Source organism: Pan troglodytes, chromosome 6 (assembly GCF_028858775.2).
Source record: "Pan troglodytes isolate AG18354 chromosome 6, NHGRI_mPanTro3-v2.0_pri, whole genome shotgun sequence".
Lineage (NCBI taxonomy): Eukaryota > Metazoa > Chordata > Mammalia > Primates > Hominidae > Pan > Pan troglodytes.
In genome coordinates, this window is record NC_072404.2 from 61,805,554 (window position 1) to 61,819,413 (window position 13,860).

General features: G+C 45.7%; 1 protein-coding gene across 9 annotated transcripts in view; it reads right to left on the reverse strand.

Moving 5' to 3' along the window:
* Window positions 1–13,860, reverse strand: part of PSPH (phosphoserine phosphatase) — a 40,385-nt gene that overhangs the window by 1,847 nt on the left and 24,678 nt on the right. For 5 of the 9 annotated variants that reach the window (XM_016957517.4, XM_001161062.8, XM_001160853.8 and 2 more), the window contains 4 exons: window positions 8,182–8,340; window positions 6,709–6,843; window positions 4,342–4,487; window positions 2,111–2,259 (listed from right to left, as the gene is read on the reverse strand). In XM_016957517.4, coding sequence (XP_016813006.1) covers window positions 2,111–2,259; window positions 4,342–4,487; window positions 6,709–6,843; window positions 8,182–8,321 — 570 coding nt within the window. In that variant the 5' untranslated portion in view covers window positions 8,322–8,340. The remainder of the gene's footprint in view (window positions 1–2,110; window positions 2,260–4,341; window positions 4,488–6,708; window positions 6,844–8,181; window positions 8,341–13,860) is intronic. The other 4 variants (XM_063814237.1, XM_063814236.1, XM_063814234.1 and 1 more) reach the window with 1 other exon arrangement.

Sequence of the window (13,860 nt, forward strand, 5' to 3'; positions counted from 1 at the left end):
AGTTTTTCTTACGTTAGAATGACATGGCAAAGGCAAAGCCCTATGTGAAATGGACACATTTGATATTTATGACACTTGCTATATAGCATTTGATTATATATATATACACACATATACTATATATGTATATATATACACACATATATGTATATGTGTATGTATAATTTATATACACACATATATACATATGTGTGTATATATTTATATACACACACATATATATACGTATATGTGTATGTGTATACACACACACACACACACACACACACACACATATATATATAGCATTGATTTTAAAATGCTTAGAAATAAAATCCCTGGCCGGGCATGTTGGCTCACACCTGTAATCCCAGCACTCTGGCAGGCCAAGGCAGGAAGATCACTTAAGCCAGGAGTTCAAGATTAGCCTGGGCAACATAGTGAGACCTCATCTCTACAAAACATAAACAAAATTAGATAGGTGTGGTGGCATGTGCCTGCAGTCCCAGCTACTCAGGAGGCTGAGATGGGAAGATCGCTTGGTCTGGGACGTTGAGGCTGCAATGAGCTGAGATTGCACCACTGCACTCCGGCCTGGGTGACAGAGCAAGAACCTGTCTCAAAAAATAAATAAAACCTCTGCTAGTCTCAGAAAATGACATTAATTCAGAGGAATAAAACGCTGTTGTGGTGTGGGATGCAGTGGCACACACCTGTAATCCCAGCTACCAAGGAGGCTGAGGCGGGAGGATCATTTGAGCCCAGAAGTTCAGGGCTGTGATAAGCTATGATCGCAACACTGCACTCCAGCCTGGGCAACATAGCAAGACCCTGTCTCCAAAAAATAAAAATAAATAAGTAAATAAAAACAAAATGCTCTGATATGTTACAGGTAAATCATATAATCTCTGCAAGCCTCAGTTCCCCTATCAGTAAGAAGAACACAACATTTGGCCGGGCATGGTGGTTCATACCTGTGATACCAGCACTTTGGGAGGCCAAAGCAGGGGAGATCGCTTGAGCTCAGGAATTTGAGACCAGCCTGGGAAATATAGCATAACTCTGCCTCTACCAAAAACACAAAATCTTAGCTGGGTGTGGTGGAATGCGTCTGTGGTCCCAGCTACTTGGGAGGCTAAGGTGGGAGAATCACTTGAGCCCAGAGGGCGGAGGTTGCAGTGAGCTGAGAGCACACCACTGCACTCCAGCCTGGGTGACAGAGTGAGACTCTATCTAAGAAAAACAAAACAAAACATAATATTTGACTTCACAGGGCTGTTATGAAGATTAAATGAGGTAATGTATGAGGAGCTAGTATATAAAGCATAAAATGACGTTAAAATCTTGGTTATGAGTTGTTGATGGCATTATTTGGGGAAATGAAATCAACTTATTGAGCACACACCTAGGCTAAAAGGTGGTGCCCATCCTACGGGGATAAGGCATTGTTAAAAGTTTTAAAAGGTTTTTAGTTCCTTATTCACAACTTTTCTTGGGTTTGCACAAAGTTGACAAAACAAGATTGAATGTGTTTTTATTACTTCATTTTTATCTTGTAATGAGAGTTGTTTTTGTTTAACTCCTGTTTTAAATCTTATGTAGTTCGAAATCAGCTGTTTTTATTTTATTTTATTTATTTATTTTGTAGAGATGGGGTCTCACTATGTTGACCAGGCTGGTCTCAAACTCCTGTGCTCAAGCCATCTTCCTGCCTCGACCTCCCAAAGTGTTGGGAATATAGGATGCATCAGCTGTCTAAAACAAAAGCACGGCCGGGCACGGTGGCTCATGCCTGTAATCCCAGCACTTTGGGAGGCCGAAGCAGGCAGATCACCTGAGGTCAGGAGTTCGAGACCAGCCTGGCCAACGTGGTGAAACATCGTCTCTACTAAAAATACAAAACTTAGCTGGCATGGTGGCGTGTGCCTGTAATCCCAGCTACTTGGGAGGCTGAGACACAAGAATGGTTTGAACCCAGGAGGCGGATATTGCAGTAAGCTGAGCTCACGCCACTGCACTCCAACCTGGGCAACAAGAGCGAAACTCCATCTCAAAAAAAATAAAGAAATAATAAATAAATAAATAAAACAAAAGTACAACCTGAAAAAAAATTAGCACCCTTAATACATACAGCAGGAGGACAGGCTTCCATATCTGTGGCACCATCTCCAATCATGATTATTTTCTTAAAACGAAATTTTTCCTTTAAAAGTTTAATCACTTTTCCTTTTCCACCAGATTCAGCTGTTGGCTGCATCTCATCAAAACCTGCATATTCACCTTAAAAGAGAAATAAAAATAGGGTTAAAGACCCAGAGAAGTATCTGACCAATGCCAGCTTTCTGCATAGATGATATCTTCACTTAAATGTCACTGAGAAGGCTAAAAATGGCCGTCGGTAAAGTCAGACAGCCTGGAGCTCCACACCTGTTCCTGGGAATAAACAAGCTTTGCTTTGCTTTTATTTCCTTTTATGATTATGATTATGATTATGATTATAGAAATGGGGTCTTGGTATGTTGCCCAGGTTGGTCTGGAACTCCTAGGCTCATGTGATCCTCCTGCCTCAGCCTCCCAAAGTGCTGGGATTACAGGTGTGAGCCATCACACCTAGCCAACCTTTGCTTTTAAATTATAACTATCAATTGTAGAGATGGCTCTATTAGGTCATAAATAAATTAGGTGAATTTTGTTGTATCCTTTAAGCTTCCAGTAATTCTCAAACCTTGTTGAGGTGGCAGAACACCATAAAATAGTAGTATCAAATTAATTAATTAATTTATTTATTTTTGAGACAGTGTCTCACTCTGTTGCCCAGGCTGGAGTGCAATGGTGTGATCTCGGCTCACTGCAATATCCGCCTCCCAGGTTCAAACCATTCTCGTGTCTCAGCCTCCCAAGTAGCTGGGATTACAGGCGCATGCCACCACACCAGCTAAGTTTTGTATTTTTAGTAGAGATGGGGTTTTGCCACATTGGCCAGGCTGGTCTCAAACTCCTGACCGCAGGTGATCAGACTTGCCTCGGCCTCCCAAAGTTCTGGGATTACAGGCGTGAGCCACCACACCCAGCCTTAATATATTAAATTTAAAATGTTAATATATTATGTCACCCAAGAGGAAATTCCAGCTTATTTTTTATCAGTTATTTCTATTTTTACAGTAATTACCACACTCATTCTTGACTTCTTTTTTCAATGATCTCTATCTCTAGATCATTCAAGAATGTTCTGTTAACATACAGTGGCTCACGCCTGTAATCCCAACACTTTGGGAGGCCAAGGCAGGTGGATCATCTCAGGCCAGGAGTTTGAGACCAGCGTGACCAACATGGTGAAACCCCGACTCTACTAAAAAAAAAATACAAAAATTAGCCAGGTGTGGTGGTGGGCACCTGTAATCCCAGCTACTTGGGAGGCTGAGGCAGGAGAATCGCTTGCACCCAGGAGGCAGAGGTTGCAGTGAGCCGAGATGGAGCCACTGCACTTTAGCCAGAGCAACAGAGTGAGACCCTGTCTCAAAAAAAAAAAAAAAAAAAAAAAAAAAAAATCACTATCAGTCACTCCTTGATGTAACTGGCGATCTGAGATAATATAACAGCTGTGGCACCGCTATGGACCAGAGAGGGGACAGGAGGCTTCCCCAAGGGCTGTAGTTCAGTAATCCATTAACAAAAGTCTCCCTTCTAAAGTCTCTGTCTTGTTTTTTTTTTAAAGACAGGGTCTCACTCTGTCACCCAGGCTGGAAGTGCAGTGGCGAGATCTCAGCTCACTGCAGCCTCCGCCTCCCAGCTTCAAGTGATTCTCCTCCCTCAGCCTCCCAAGTAGCTGGGACTATAGGCATGTGCCACCATGCCCAGTTAATTTTTGTATTTTTTTTTTTTTTAGCAGAGTTGGGGTTTCACCATGTTGGCCAGGCTGGTCTTGAACTCCTGACCTCAAGTGATCCTCCCGCCTCAGGCTCCCAAAGTTCTGGGATTACAGGCGTGAGCCACCGTGCCCAGCCAAAAGTCTCCTTCTTGAGTCTAAATTGCTTCAAATGCATAGAAGCTCCCATAAAGTTGAAATATAACATATAGCAAAGTAAGTCATAGGGGGCTTCGTAGGAGTTAATGTTTCACGAAATGCAGACATTTATGTACAGACAGGTGATGTTATAGATACCAAAGCTAGGACAGGTGATGACCTAAGTCTATTTTGCTGAGCAAAGGGTACCAAAGGGCAAAAGACATCAATTAAGAGAACCATTCATCTCAATATTTAACTCTGATGTGACTGTTCAAGTTGCATTCCAAAAGACATTACCCAGAATACTGAACAATGGAACTGCTAAGAAAGGGAACATGTTACTGTTAACATCTTACCGTTAAAGTAGAATTTCAGCCTATTGGCAAATACATTGGTTGCTGGGATATTGAGCTTTGAAGCAACATGCTCTACAATACTCCTAAAGCCACCAGATATTAGGAAAACCTGAACATTTCGCTCCTGTAGGCGACTTACCAGCTCCCTGCAAAATAAAATACAAAATACCCAACACTGAGTAATACAAAAGAAAAAAAAAAAAAACGAAACATGAAGAGGGAAATAAGATATATTTTCTTCTCCTGAATGCATTTGCCTGAGGTATGTTTGACAAGGTATACTGCCTGGGGTGTTAATGTTTTATATATGTTTTTCTTTTTCTTTTTTTTTTGAGATGGAGTCTCGCTCTGTCGCCCAGGCTGGAGTGCAGTGGTGCAATCTCGGCTCACTGCAACCTCTGCCTCCAGGGTTCCAGCGATTCTCCTCCCTCAGCCTCACAGGTAGCTGGGATTACAGGCACCTGCCACCACACCCAGTTACTTTTTTTTTTTTTTTTTGAGATGGAGTCTCGCTCTGTCTCTGTCATCAGGCTGGAGTGCAGTGGTGCGATCTCAGCTCACTGCAACCTCCTCCTACAGGGTTCAAGCGATTCTCTTGTGTCAGCCTCCCGAGTAGCTGGGACAACAGATGCGCACCACCACGCCCAGCTAACTTCTGTATTTTTAGTAGACATGGGGTTTCACCATGTTGGCCAGGCTGGTCTTGAACTCCTGACCTCAGGTGATCTGCCCGCCTTGGCCTCCCAAAGTGCTGGGATTACATGCATGAGCCACCATGCCCAGCCTTATATATGTTTTTCTAAATGCACTTAGAAATCAATGGGTAGGGGCTGGGCGTGGTGGCTCACGCCTGTAATCCCAGCATTTTGGGAGGCCGAGGCGGGTGGATCACGAGGTCAGGCATTCGAGACCAGCCTGACCAAAATAGTGAAACTCCATCTCTACTAAAAATACAAAAATTAGCTGGGCATGTTGGCACATGCCTGTAATCCCAGCTACCTGGGAGGCTGAGGCAGGAGAATTGCTTCAACCTGGGAGGTGGAGGTTGCAGTGAGCCGAGACTGCACCACTGCACACCAGCTTGGCAACAGTGCGAGACTCTGTCTCAAAAAAAGAAAAAACAAAACAAAAAAAAACAATGGGTAGGGTTTGTCTACTTTAGGAAACCGTTCCAGAACTCTACTCTGCCCATGGACCCAGAAAAACACAAAATGAGGACAAACAAGGAAAGCTTAGGTTTTCCCTGGAGAAAGAGGAAAGGCAGAAACTGACAGGACCAGACAACTGGCCAGACAAGACCACGTGTAAGTGCCAAAAGCACCACACAGGCCACGCCTTTAAATCCAGCAGTTTGGGAGGCCAAGGTAGAAAATCACTTGAGGCCAGGAGCTTGAGAACAGCCTGGGCAACATAGCAAGACCCCCATCTCTACAAAAAATATTTTAAAGGCTGGGTATAGTGGCTCAAACCTATAATTCCAACACTTTGGGAGGCTGAGGTGGGAAAATTGATCATTTGAGCCCACAAGTTCAAGACCAGCCTGGGCAACATAGTGAGACCCTGTGTCTATAGAAAATTAAAAAAAAAAAAATTAGGCATGGTGGCCTACGTCTGTAGTCCCAGCTGCTTAGGAAGCTGAGGCAGGAGGATCCCTTGAGCCCAGAAGCTGATGCTGCAGTGAGCTCTATTCATGCCACTGCACTCCAGCCTGGGTGACAAAGTGAGACCCTGTCTCTCAAAAAAAAATTTTTTTTAAAAATTAGCTGGGCATCGTGGCATGCACCTGTAGTCCCCACTATTAAGGAGGCTAAGGAGGGAGGGCCACTTGACCCCAGGAGTTCAACGCTGTAGTAAGCCATGATTATACCACTGTACTCCAACATGGGCAACAGAATGAGACGCTGACTCTAAAAAAAATAATAATAGGCCGGGTGCAGTGGCTCACAGCTATAATCCCAGCACTTTGGGAGGCCCAGGCAGGCAGATCATTTGAGGTCAAGAGTTCAAGACCGGTGTGGTCAACATGGCGAAACCCATCTCTACTAAAAATACAAAAATTACCTAGGTGTGCTGGTGGGCACCTGTAATCCCAGCTACTCGGGAGGCTGAGGCAGGAGAATTGCATGAACTTGGGAGGCAGAAGCTGCAGTGAGCTGACATTTCACCACTGCACTCCAGCCTGAGTGACAGAGTGAGACTTCATCTCGAAAAAATACAATTTAAAAAAATAATTAAAAAATTAAAAAATGAAAATGAAAATAAATAAACCACCCAGAGGGCGCTCTAAAGGAATAGTTAGATGCTCTTGGGAGGATGTGCCCCCCAACACTGGTGCTGAAATACACCTGGAGCCGGGGCTCCTCTTACCTTATGCCGGGGGTCAGGTGTGGGGGTTGCTCTGCTATGAGTCTCTGCACCTGCTCCCTGGAGGGCTGGATGAGGGCTAAGCGCTCTGTGAGAGCAGCTTTGAAAGGCACTGCCCCGCCCATGGCTCGCCGTGTCCTAGGAGGGAGACCCAACAGTCAGGCCAGCCAGGTCCGATGTCCTCGAGGTTAACATGCCTTACTGCCCCAGGTCTGCACAACATCCACCAAAAGGAGGAAGCTACCAAGAGCCCCAGTGTGCAACAGACAGGCTTTGCTACTAGGAGAGCAAGGCCTTGGAATAAACTTTTGAAGGATTGCTTGAAGATAACATTAACAGGCTGGGTGCAGTGACTCATGCCCATAATCCCAAACACTTTGGGAAGCTGAGGTGGGCAGATCACCTGAAGCCAGGAGTCTGAGACCAGCCTGGTCAACATGACAAAACCCCATCTTTACTAAAAAAATGCAAAAATTAGCCAGGTGTGGTGGTGCACGCCTGTAATCCCAGCTACTTAGGAGGCTGAGGCAGGAGAATTGCTGGAACCCGGGAGGCAGAGGTTGCAGTGAGCCAAGATCTCACCACTGCACCCCAGCCTGGATGACAGAGTTAAGATTCCATCTAAAAAAAAAAAAGGCACACAGCCTATCCATAGGTATTTTTCTTGCAAGCTGTGAGCTGTCATAAATCAAGAAAGAGACCAAAGGTTAAACATTCTTCCATGAAAGGCAGTTGAAAATGAAATAGTGTCCGGGTGCAGCAGCTCATGCCTGTAATCCCAGCACTTTGGTAGCCCAAGGTGGGCGGATCACGAGGTCAGGAGTTCGAGACTACCCTGGCCAACATGGTGAAACCCCATCTCTACTAAAAATACAAAAATTAGCCGAGCGTGGTGGCATGCGCCTGTAATCCCAGCTACTCAAAAGGCTGAGGCAGGAGAATTGCTTGAATCCGGGAGGCAGAGGTTGCAGTGAGCCGAGATTGGGTCACTGCACTCCAGCCTGGGTGACAAAATGAGACTCCGTCTCGGAAAAAAAAAAAAGAAAATGACATGGTGCATGACTGGGGGACTGGGACTGCAGAGGGAGGTCCCCAGCTGCAGGGCGGGAGGGCAGGAGGGAGAGAGGGGATCTGACCCAGGATCCACCAAGAGACTCTGAACCTTTCCAGGGAACCACTAAGGCCACACTTTCAACCATGACACAAAGCCACTGGACACTTGGACCTCGCCCCCCAGGCCATCTTCTTTAGTTAGTGACGGTTGTCATTCCCCGATCAAGCTAAGAACATGTCTTATCCATGTTTGTTTGCCATAAATATTTATATAAATGAATGAATATGTCAAATTCAGCTCTAAGGAATGAAAGAAAAAGCCTAGTGCTCATGTTCCATAGCCAGGGTCTAGCACTTCATCCAAAACAGTCACTCTTTAGAAAGTCTTTATCATTTCATAAAGTGAATAAATGCTATCCCTACATTTCTGACACCGCGTCCTCAACGCCACAGATTTTGGCTAGCTCATCGATTCCTTCTTCTCTGATGACCGTGCTGTCAACATCAAAACACACAGCATCTGCTGAGTAGAAAAGCTTCCTCAGCTCTGAGTGGGAGACCATCGCTGGAAGAATTTTCCTTCTACAAGAAAAAAGATAAATGTATTTAAAAGATAAATGTATTTAAAGACATCAAATAAAATTATGAAAAGATCCCACCTTGCCTACTAAGCCAATCTAATTTGTGTCAAAGTCAGTGCAGGCCACATAAGAGTGTTCTCACAGATTCATTTTTTTTTCCTTTTCTTTTTGTTTACTTCCCACACTACACCAGTTTCTTCTTTCTTTCTTTCTTTTTTTTTTTTTTAGGTGGAGTCTTACTCTGTTGCCCAGGCTGGAGGGCAGTGGTACGATCTTGGCTTACTGCAACCTCCACCTCTCAGGTTCAAGTGATTCTCCTGCCTCAGCCTCCTGAGTAGCTCAAATACCTGTGCCTCCTTGAAGCCTTCTTTCTTTTCTTTTAGATATACATATAGTTGTTTTTTTTTTTTTCTACCTAATTGTAGTGAGGAAGCAAGCATTAAAGCGGAGGTGTGAGGCCGGGCGCGGTGGCTCAGGCCTGTAATCCCAGGACTTTGGGAGGCTGAGGCGGGCGGATCACGAGGTCAGGAGATCCGAGATCATCCTGGCTAACACAGTGAAACCCTGTCTCTACTAAAAATATAAAAAAATTAGCTGGGCGTGGTGGCAGGCGCCTGTAGTCCCAGCCACTCGGGAGGCTGAGGCAGGAGAATGGCGTGAACCTGGGAGGTGGAGCTTGCGGTGAGCCGAGATCGCGCCACTGCACTCCAGCCTGGGCGACAGAGCGAGACTCCGTCTCAAAAAAAAAAAAAAAAAAAAGCAGAGGTGTGCATGAGGCTCTGTGGGAACACAGGAAAAATGTTTAGCCTTATCTATGAAACAGGGCTTCAGACTGGGCACAGTGGCTCATCCCTGTAATCCCAGCACTTTGGGAGGCTAAGGCAGGAGGAGGATTGCTTGAGGCCAGGAGTTCAAGACCAGCGTGGGCAACATAGAGAGACCAAGTCTCTACTAAAAATAATAATACAAAAAATTAGCTGAGCATAGTGGTGCAAGCCTGAAATCCCAGCTACTTGGGAGACTGAAGCAGGAGAATTACTTGAACCCAGGAGGTAGAGCTGCAGTGAGCTGAGATCGTGCCACTGCACTCCAGCCTGGGCAACAGAGCAAGACCCTGACTCTAACTAAAAGAAAAAAAAAAGAAGGCTTCAAGGAGGCACAAGTATTTGAGCTGAATCTGACAGGTAAGTGGCCCTCTGAGTGGGTTGTCAAAGGGCAGGGCATCGATTTGGCATGTGCTGGGAGGAGAGGGAGCGGGGGTGGAGACAAGGAGGGAGGCTTGTGATGGCAGAGCGAGGAGTGTGAGCAAAGACAAGGAGAAGGAAGCAGATGACCTGCTGGAAGCTACCCCATGGCTTGGCCCAGGGGCCTGGCTGTGCATCAGGAATTCAGACTAAGCAGGTCCTAGGGCCAGGCTAAGGAGTTTAGACTTTAACTTCCAGATACTGGGAAAGGCTTTAAGCCTCGGAAAAAAGGTCAGAGCTAAATATGAGGGCTAAACATACACAATGTCGCCAGTGTACAGGGGCTAGTTGAAGACATGGTCTGATTAAAGTCCAGGAAGAGGCTGGGCGCGGTGGCTCACGCCTGTAATCCCAGCACTCTGGGAGGCTGAGGCGGGAGCATCACTTGAAGCCAGGAGTTCAAGACCATCCTGGCCAACATGGCAAAACCCCATCTCTACTAAAAAACTAAAAATTAGCCGGGCAGGATGGCGTGCACCTGTAGTCCCAGCTACTCAGAAGGCTGAGGCAGGAGACTCTCTTGAACCTGGGAGGCGGAGATTGCAGTGAGCCAAGATCACGCCACTGCACTCCAGCATGGGGCCACAGAATGAGACCCTGTCTCAAGAAAAGAAAAAATCATAAAAATAAAGTCCAGGGAGAATAGAGAGAGGGAGAAGAAAAGAGTGCTAAGGACAGAGCCTGCAGGACCACCACCTTTACGTCCTGACTTGAGCCTGGGAAGGAGAAGGAAAATGGTGAAGGTACAGGAAGAAACTCTGGAAGCCACACTGCTACAGAAGCTGCAGAGGACAGAGAGTCAAAACAAATTTTTATTTTTTTAGACAAGTTCTCACTCTGTCACCCATGCTGGAGTGCAGTGGTACAATCATGGCTCACTGCAGCCTCCAAATCCAGGGCTCAAGTGATCCTCCTGCCTCAGTCTCCCAAGTAGCTGGGACTACAGGTGCGCACCACTATGCTTGGCTAATTTTAAAATTTTTTTTTGAAGAGATGGGGGTCTTGTTATGTTGCCCAGACTGGTCTTCAACTCCTGGACTCAAGCAATCCTCCCACCTAGGTCTCCCAAATTGCTGGGATTACAGGCATGAGCCCCCATGCCTGGCCTTTATTTTTTAGAAAATCTTTGGACTAGAATTAGGATGAAAGGGACCCTCAAGATTGCCTAGACCAGCCTCCTATCAGAGACTAATATGTCATATACAAGGCTACACAGATGATGTAAGTAATCTATATTTAGAATAGACTGCAGTTAAAAACAGACTCAAAGCAGTTGAACAACCCACTGCTCAACTGATTTCCAACCAATGCAGTTGGCAGAATAAGGCCATTTTAAGTTGACCTGGAAAAAAAAATATTTTAAGTCAGGGGTCAGCAAACTATAGCTTGTAGGCCAAATCCACCCTGCCACCTGGTTTGGTATGGCTCACAAGTAAGAATGATTTTTACATTTATTTTATTTTACTTTACTTTTTTTTGTTGTTTTTTTTGTTTGAGACAGAGTCTGGCTCTGTCGCCCAGGCTGGAGTGCAGTGGCGCGATCTCCGCTCACTGCAAGCTCCGCCTCCCGGGTTCACGCCATTCTCCTGCCTCAGCCTCTCTAAGTAGCTGGGACTACAGGTGCCTGCCACCACGCCCGGCTAATTTTTTGTATTTTTAGTAGAGACGGGGTTTCACCGTGGTCTCGATCTCCTGACCTCGTGATCCGCCCGCCTCGGCCTCTCAAAGTGCTGGGATTACAAGCGTGAGCCACCGCGCCCGGCCTACTTTACTTTTTTTGAGACAGGATCTCATTCTGTCACCTAGGCTGGAGTGCAGTGGTGCCATCATAGCTCACTGCAGCCTCAAACTCCTGGGCTCAAGTGAACCTTCCATCATGGCCTCTTGAGTAGCTGGGACTACAGGTGTGAGCCACCACGACTGGCTGATTTTTACATTTTAAACAGTTGAAAAAAAAAATCAAAAGAAGAATAATATTTTTTGACATGTAAAAACTAATGAAATTCAAATTTCAGGCTGGCTGCAGTGGCTCACACCTGTAATTCTAGCACTTTGGGAGGCTGAGGTGGGAGGATTACTTGAAGCCAGGAGTTCAACACCTATCTGGGCAACATACCAAGACCTCATCTCTACAAAAGTATTTTTAAAATTAGCCAGGTGTAGTGGCACACACCTATAGACCTAGCTACTCAGGAGGGTGAGGCAGAAGGATTGCTTGAGCACAGGAGTTTGAGGCTGCAGTGAGCTACAACCATGACACTGCACTGCAGCCTGGGTGACAGAGTGAGACCCTGTCTCAAAAGTAATAATAATAAATAAAAATGAAATTCAAATTTCAGTGTCTATTAATAAATCTTTTTTTTTTTTTTTGAGAAGGAGTCTCGCTCTGTCACCCAGGCTGGAGTGCAGTGGCACAATCTTGACTCACTGCAACCTCTGCCTCCCAGGTTTAAGTGATTCTCCTGCCTCAGCCTCCCAAGTAGCTGGGATTATAGGTGCATGCCACCACGCCCAGCTAATTTTTGCATTTTTAGTAGAGATGGGGTTTCACCATGTTGGCCTGTCTGGTCTCGAACTCCTGACCTCAAATCATCTTCCTGCCTCGGCCTCCCAAAGAGCTGAGATTACAGGTGTGAGCCACCGTGCCCTACCAGAGCCACAGTACCCAGCCATTAATATAATGTCTTTATTACATAATTTATGCCCTTCACGATCTGGCTCCTATGCCTGTGGATTTTACCAACCTCAGTCCGCACAAATACACATACACACACATTTTTACACACACACATTATTCACATGCACATGCACACACACACACACACACACATTTTTTTTTATTTTGAGTTAGGGCCTCACTCTGTCACCCAGGCTGGAGTGCAGTGGTGCAATCTCAGCTCACTGCAACCTCTGCCTCCCTGGCTCAGCCTCCTGAGCAGTTGGGACTACAGGCAGGCATGATATCTGGCTAATTTTTTGTATTTTTAGTAGAGATGGTGTTTTACCATGTTGCCCAGGGTGGTCTCAAACTTTTGGGCTAAAATGATCCATGCGACTCAGCCTCCCAAAGTGCTGGAACTACAGGCGTGAGCAACCGCGCCTGGTGACACACACAATTTATGGCTCAAGGAATACTAAGGACTTTTTTTTTTTTTTTTTTTTTTTTGAGACGGAGTCTTGCTCTGTCACCCAGGCTGGAGTGTAGTGCAGTGGTGCAATCTCGACTCACTGCAACCTCCCCATCCCGGGTTCAAGCAATTCTCCTCCCTCAGCATTCTGAGTAGTTGAGACTATAGGCACGTGCCACCACATCCAGCTAATTTTTGTATTTTGAGTAGAGACGAGGTTTCACCATGTTGCCCAGGCTGGTCTCGAATTCCTGACCTCAGGCAATCCACCTGCCTTGGCCTCCCAAAAGTGCTGGGATTATAGGCATGAGCCACCGCACCCGGCCTATGTCATGTGTTTTTTTATTCCTCTACACCATTTCAAATGCTGCTCCTCTGCCTGGAATCACCATATCCCCCATGTCATGAAGAAAGTCCTACTTCTTCACCGTGCAGATCAAGTGGCCTCCCTTATACTACATTATTTCCTCCCCATCAACCCAGAAAATCAGTCAATCACTCCAGTTGAATTATCTTCTATCTCTGCACCCAGCACCCAATAGGTGTTAGTTAAATGTTTCATGAATTAAATATTTTATGAATTAAATAGAGTTGAACCTAAGCAGTTATTAAGAACTCAACAAGGGGCCGGCTGCAGTGGCTCACACTTGTAATCTCAGCACTTTGGGAGGCTGAAGCAGGAGGATCATTTGAGGTCAGGAGTTCGAGACCCGCCTGGCCAACATGGTGAAACCCCATCTCTACTAAAAATACAAAAATTAGCCGGGCATGGTGGCAGGCACCTGTAATCCCAGCTACTTGGGACGGAGAGGTGGGAGAACCGCTTGAATCTGGGAGGTGGAGACATGGAGATTGCAGTAAGCCGAGATTGCACCACTGCACTGCAGCCTGGGTGACAGAGCAAGACTCCATCTCAAAAAAAAAAAAAAAAAAAAAAAAAAAGAACTCAACAAGGGCCAGCATGGTGGCTGATGCCTGTTCCCAGGACTTTGGGCAGCCAAGACAGGTGGATTGCTTAAGGCTAGGAGTTTGAGACCAGCCTGGCCAACATGGTGAAACCCTGTCTCTATTAAAAAAAAAAAAAAGATAAAAAATAAAAAGAAACCAGTCATTTGGCTTTGGTCCAGCAGAAATCAAGCTAATTCATAC